At 31.6% G+C, this 6,673-nt stretch overlaps 1 protein-coding gene across 2 annotated transcripts in view; it reads right to left on the reverse strand.

Moving 5' to 3' along the window:
- Positions 1-4,834, reverse strand: part of LOC122502435 (zeta-sarcoglycan) — a 316,329-nt gene extending 311,495 nt beyond the window's left edge. Inside the window, exons 1-2 of one of the 2 annotated variants that reach the window (XM_043612486.1) lie at positions 4,535-4,834; positions 4,007-4,188 (exon numbers count right to left, since the gene is read on the reverse strand). In XM_043612486.1, the coding sequence (XP_043468421.1) occupies positions 4,007-4,060 (54 nt within the window). In that variant the 5' untranslated portion in view covers positions 4,061-4,188; positions 4,535-4,834. Of the gene's footprint in view, positions 1-4,006; positions 4,189-4,355 lie in introns of both variants that reach the window. The other variant, XM_043612485.1, reaches the window with a different exon arrangement.
- Positions 4,835-6,673: the final 1,839 nt, after the last annotated feature.

The raw sequence follows: 6,673 nt of genomic DNA on the forward strand, positions 1-6,673 counted from the left end.
TTTGTAACTATATGCTTGTGAATATGGAGAAGATTCTCTATCAGTAAGCTCTCCTCTAATTAAATTGAAAAATCTCAACTCGATATCTCTTCTCACTTAGAAACACCGAAAAAAATGCCTAGGACACGTATACCAGGAATTGACTAGGTTTCCTAGTTACGAGAGGAACCTACTATAGAATCCTAGTCAAAGTAATAAAATTCAAGCATAGTTAAAGTGACCAGGAAAATTAGTTAAATTGACTAGGAGAATAATATTAGATTTACACTATGTATCATAATTATTTGACATTGCTAATCAAATTCTTATTATCAAATAAAAGAGAAAAACTAATTAAAATAAAAAAGAAAAAAATTAATTACTGTATTTGAACATATTTATATTTGACCTTGTATTTATATACCTTAGAATTAATTTAAACTTATGAAATAAATATTTGACGCTGGGGGGACGCGAACACCTGAATCTAACGAATACGCACTTTGAAACCCGGAACGATAACCAATACACTAAACACGACTTGGTATTTTTACTTTTAATAGACACTAGATTCTCAAGTCAAAATACAATACTTAATCAGATGATGTTTTATATCTTTCAAGTACACAATTTTATCTACTTGTCAAAAACTATTAATTTTTAATTATTTATGCCAATTAAATGAAAATAAATTTTAATACACTAATTATTGCAATGGTAAATTTTCAAAAACACTGCGCGATTAAAATATTAAAAATGTTGTTACCACGTGCGTAAAAATTTCGACGATTTATATTGAAACCTAATTAAAAAAGTCTGAAAGAATTGGCTAATATAATTAAATAGTTTAATTTGTAAAACACGAACTATCTATATTTCCAAAGGTTCCGAGAAAACAGCAATTTTGATATATGTGAAAACCCCATTTTATGTAGGGGAAGTGTTGTCATTATATTTTGTGATTCACCTTCGTGTTTAACCAAAATCCTGCATCACAAAATGTGTTGGTCTTTTTAAAAAATGACTGTCATTCCCGGTTGTGGGCACCTTTATGTTAAGGAGGCTCTACCATCTGACAATGATGAGGACTACTGTCTCATCTATCTAAACTTTCTGCCAAGGAAAGTGACAGCTGCAAACTCCATTAAATGCTATGAATATAGTCGTTCAGTGCATTAGAAGTGCGTTATGGTTTGCGTACTAGCTACTTCACATGCAAGCATTATGCTTTTGTTAGCGATGAGCATAGTGTGAAAACGTGTCATCATTTTTGTTCTTTATCCCGGCAAATTCTCTTAAAATAAAAAAACTTTCATTTTTTCTTTATTTGTGTTGGTTTCCTTTAATATTTTTTCATTTTTAGCGGATTTTTCAAGGGTGCCCACAACCGGGTACAAAATTTTTTTTTGTCAAAAAATTCCCATTTCACTAAATTTCTAATAAAACTTTTTTATTTAAAGGAATCAATTTAATTCCTTCACTGACAGTCACCTTAGACCTCTAGCTTTAAATTCGTACACATATATTTGTATAATATGCACATGGACAAATGTTATGAGGAAAAAACAAAAGGGTGCCCACAACCGGAACGCTTCCCTTACAAAAATTAGACACGAAATATAATAAACAATCGTTTTACAAATCCACGATAATTTACACGAAAGCATTACAGGTAAATACTGTCAAAACAATACCGACAGATTGGCTCAGTCAAATAAATGCCTGGCGTTGGTGGTCGTTTAAGGACCAAGGGTATAAGTATCCTTGGTTCGCGCCCACTTGGCTTGGTATTTTTCCGGCACGTGAGACAATCTGAGCGGGAGGTTTGACGTCGAGGTATAATGATGTGCACCGTCGATTATTGTCCGGTACACACCATTAGAACTCGACTGTCGATAAACCGGTTGTACTCAGAGAGGTTTTCTACAGTTTCCCTCTTCTCTGGCGAGAAAACCCATTGACGGGTGGTCCAGGCGTAATGCGAGTACTCCTAATAAAGTCGGCTGTAGACGCAAATTAGGTTAATATATAGAAAAATTTCTAAAGTAGAATGGTTATGCTTAATCCAAAAAAGTATTTCTCGGGGACTCTTGTCGAAGTGCGTAAGGCCAATAGGGCAGGAGTATAAACAATAAAAAAAAAAAAAAAAAAAATACTGTCAAAACAGAAGCAGATGCATGCGCGTTATGGAAATAGGCAAAATTACTAAATATCCTATAGCCAATTTGACCAGGATTTACAGGGTTGTTTTTACAAGCCTTGGATTTATTGAATCAACCAAGAGATCCTAACCACAATGATTAAGAATCCTTTTTACATTAACTATAGGTTCATAGTTAATAATACCATCGAAATTTTTTTTCGGTGAATGAGATAACAAAGGGGAAACCACTTTTCGAGAGGGAATTTCCCAGATGCCCTTAATATGACAATTAAAAATCCTAAATGTTCAGAGACCGACTCTACGAATTCCGATTTTGCATAATATGACAATTAGAAAATCCTACCCTTCAATGGCCGACTGTACAAATTCCAATTTTGCATAGTAAGTAATTGCAGTAAGCGTCAAATAATGTCGACTTAATTAAGGGATTACATATATATAATACTGTACATTGCATCAGATAGTACATAGTTTTATGAACTTTGAAACTTCAAAAATATTAATAATTGTGATGCCCCAAACAACTTTTTTTAAAGCGGCTTGCGGTGTGTATATGATAAAACGGGAACAAGTAAACTGAAATCAAAATCAAACAAAATTTTGTTAGTTTACTATCCCACCTCGTTCGTTAACGGAAGAATTTTAATTTGAACCAAAATTAATAAATTTTTTCGGTCAATTGACATTTGTAGAGTCGGTCATTGAAAAGTCGGTATCTTTAATTCTCATATTATGCAAAATTGGAATTTGTAGAGTCGATCATTGAAAACTCGGTATCGTTAATTGTCATATAATGCAAATTTGGAATTTGTAGAGTTGGTCTTTGAAGAGTCGGAATTTTTAATTGTCATATTAAAACGATTGACATTTGTAGAATCGGGATTCTTTATGAGAATTCAATTTTGATAAACATTCATTTATTCAATAAACTATTACATTTTTTAAAAATAATTTAATGTATGTTTCGATCAATTTTTTCAAAATTTTTGTAAGAAACTAGCACTAAATTAACAATTTTTAAGCCTTGTCCAATCGTGGGCAAACGATGGGATCTATTTATTTTGAAATTTTTAATTTTGATATACGCAGTGGTGGCCAAATGACTAACTTGCCATTTGACAAAATCACACAAATTTTTCACAGCAAATGTGTTTTCAGACTGAGTCTCTCCAAACTTAACCTTCTTTCTGTGTAAAATTGTGATTTGGTCAAATGACAAGTTAGGCTTACCTTTTTCACTGTGTATTTAAACATTAAAAAATTTTAAATAAATAAATCCCATCGTTTGCCCACGATCGGACAAGGCTTAAAAATTGTTAATTTAGTGCCAGTTTCTTACAAAAAAATTTGAAAAAAATTAATCAGTACATACATTGTTAAAAATGAAATTTTATTTTAAAAATTTTTAAATCTTATCGTAAATTACTTAAAAATATTTTTATTGAAAACTACGCGTAAAAACAAAACTTTTCATTATAAAAACGTCCAATTTGATTAATTTTTGACCGAGTTATAAGCATTTAAAAAAAAATTTACGTAAAAAACGTCATTTTTCAAAAATCTGTATCTCCTGAACCGCTTTATGAAAAAATTTGAAAAAATCAAGGTAGCTCATTTCAAAGAGTACTAAAAGAAAAAAAAATGTTAAAAAAAATTTGAGATGCAAAAGAAAAATAATTCCGATTTGGCCTGGAATGCCCCATATACAAACAGCATGTTGGAGAACATTTACGAAGTATAAGATTTTTTTATAATATAATTGCTTAAAAATTTTTTTTTCTTTTTTTTTATAAATTTATTTATATTAATAAAATGTATCGTTAGCATAAATTTTAAAAAAGTATCATACATTAGTTTACACACCTCTTTAATAATTTCTATAGCATTTTCATCATCTTCTCTTTCCATAATGTGCATTGAATATTTCGCTCTTGTGTTTCACTTCATTAACCATTCTGTTAATCATTATTAATCACAGTATACACAGCCTCCACTGTTTAGCAGATAAATTTGTATTTTCACTATCCATTTTTAATACTGCGAATCTGTATACAAAATGCATTATATGAGAAACATAAATTGAAAATAACTTGGTTTTTTTGCAAGAAACAAAAATACAATCGAGAAATATATAAAAATTGCTTTCAAATAGAAAACTCTCTTTCCAAAATGGAACAAAATGAAAAATTCATTGAAGCTTTCATCGATTTACCAACTTTATGACTATAGGAACACTGAATGCAGTGCAAGTATTGGAAAGTGTTTGGAAGTAAAGTTCATTTTACTTAATGGTTGTTAGGATTTTATTGTCAACAACAGTGAAAGCAGTAAAAGTTTCGCGCATTTTGTTTCTTCTGATAAGAATACTTTGAACTTTTCATATCTTTTCACCTATCATTCGAGAGAAAAAGGGGGATATATTCTTTTTTTGAAAAATTCATCAGGAAAAAGTTTCTATTCTTGCACTATATAGATTCAACAATGTTCTATCAGGACAAACATACGAGAAATGGTCTCGAACTAGTATTACGTGACATTATTCGCACTTGGTGCTAAAAGTGTTTCACCCTCGCGCGCGCGCTTCGATAAGCAGTTAAATCAACGACACGAGCAGTGAGCGAACTAAGTGGCCTGGTAACTGTTTTCCTGGACTTTCACTCGATTGAACTGGCGCGTGCCAAACTGAGTTGTGTTTCTTGCTTCGACGAGAGTGGGTGCCTCTCTCTCTCTCTCTTGAGAGGAGAGTTCTCTATCGCAAAAGAAGCGTGGGAGAAGAAAGATATAGACGTCGATGAAGAAGTAGGGAGGAAAAAGAGGGAAGAATATATACGAGTACGTTGAAGTAAAGGAAGTTGGGTTAAGTCAAAAAACGATGTAAAAAGAATCAGACGGGCAAAAATAAACATGGTCTCTAGACCGATAGCATGCACTATTTCTATATATTCACAGTATATGCGGTTTAAAATTCATCCATAAAATTTGACATAAAAAATAATACGATTATTCCAGACACTAAATAGTTTCTTAATTGTTACGAACTTTCATAGGTATTATTTTTTAATATTTACTTTAGAAACATTGTTTACTACAACAATGACTCGTAATTTTTATATTTCACTAATAAATTTAGCGCACACTTCCTAAATTTAAAAAATTATATTTTAAAATCACTTTATTAAAACAAAAAGGGTGACTAATTTTACTCACGAAATATAAAATTCAGTATAAAATGTACTTTTCGATGGCACTACATGTTCAATTTTTACAAATATAAACGAGATATTTGAGTTAAAATATACAATCTGTAGGTACATTGATTATATCCGCCATATGGGAACATTTCTTGGAAATATTGAGGCAATAGCAATATTTACGCAATACTGAGGCAGCATTGCCTCGTCGTAATGTTGTAGTATATTAAAATATTATAATTGTTTTATAATATTTTTTAAGTTTACCTGTCAATGTTGTATAAAAATTACTAGGCAATGTTTCCTCAGGACGAACATAATAAATGTTGAGGCAATGTTGACAATTCCTTAATAGAATCCTTAATAGAAAAACAGCTATTTTTTTGGCTGGAGTTTGAGAGTGACGGTCGCGAGTGGTTGAAATACGATGATGACAATCGCGATTGGTTGAAATACGATGATGACGGTAGCGATTGGCTGAAATAATGTCAAATTTTTGTTCGCGCGCAGTTTTGAGGTTCTAATTTTTTCCACGTGGTCGAGTGCGAGTATTATACATACATGAGACATGATGAATATTACAAAGTATTACAGATTACAAAGTGAAGAACACGTGTTTTTTTCTTAAATATTCTTCATCATTCTTAATAATATTCTTAATATATGGGATGATAAAAAGTGACAAAACAATAACAAAATAGGGGAGAGTGGGTCAACACGGGGTTGCGGGTTAAACGGGGTACCGGCCCTATTTAACAAACGAATTAACCAATCGCGATTATATTTTACATAATACTGCACCGAGACGATAGTTTCTTGTTTACAAAACCTAAAAGCCATGAGAACAAATCTTTTATCTGTTTTACTAAAAAAACTGTTTTCGACGATTTTCTTGTCATTTTTTCACTTCTTTAGGATGTGTTTATTATTTAATAATAACGGTTAATGAACTGTATAAATTTTTTTCTAACTGGGAAGGGTTACAGAAGAAGGGAAGCATATGTTTTTTTTCTTTGTTGAATCGTAAATTGTAGTAATTAACCTTTTTCTTCAATTTCGTAGGTGGGGGCAAGATGGGGTAGGAGAGAGTGGGGCAAGACGGGGTACACAAATTAAGCAAAAGAAAAGAGAAATAAGAGAAGTTAAGAATACTACTTAAATCAAGACTGAATAAAATAAAAGTGGCCAAAAAGAAAAAAGCTTGTCAGGTTAAATCATCAATTAGCGATGGTAAAGTGGAAAATACACCTTGTCTCTATTGTAATGGTTATTATTTAGACTCAAATGAAGGCTAGGCTGCTTGTTCTGTCTGCGGCCAATCCCAGTAAACGAAAACAAA

Source organism: Leptopilina heterotoma, unplaced genomic scaffold (assembly GCF_015476425.1).
Source record: "Leptopilina heterotoma isolate Lh14 unplaced genomic scaffold, ASM1547642v1 Lhet_228, whole genome shotgun sequence".
In the NCBI taxonomy this organism is placed as follows: Eukaryota; Metazoa; Arthropoda; class Insecta; order Hymenoptera; family Figitidae; genus Leptopilina; species Leptopilina heterotoma.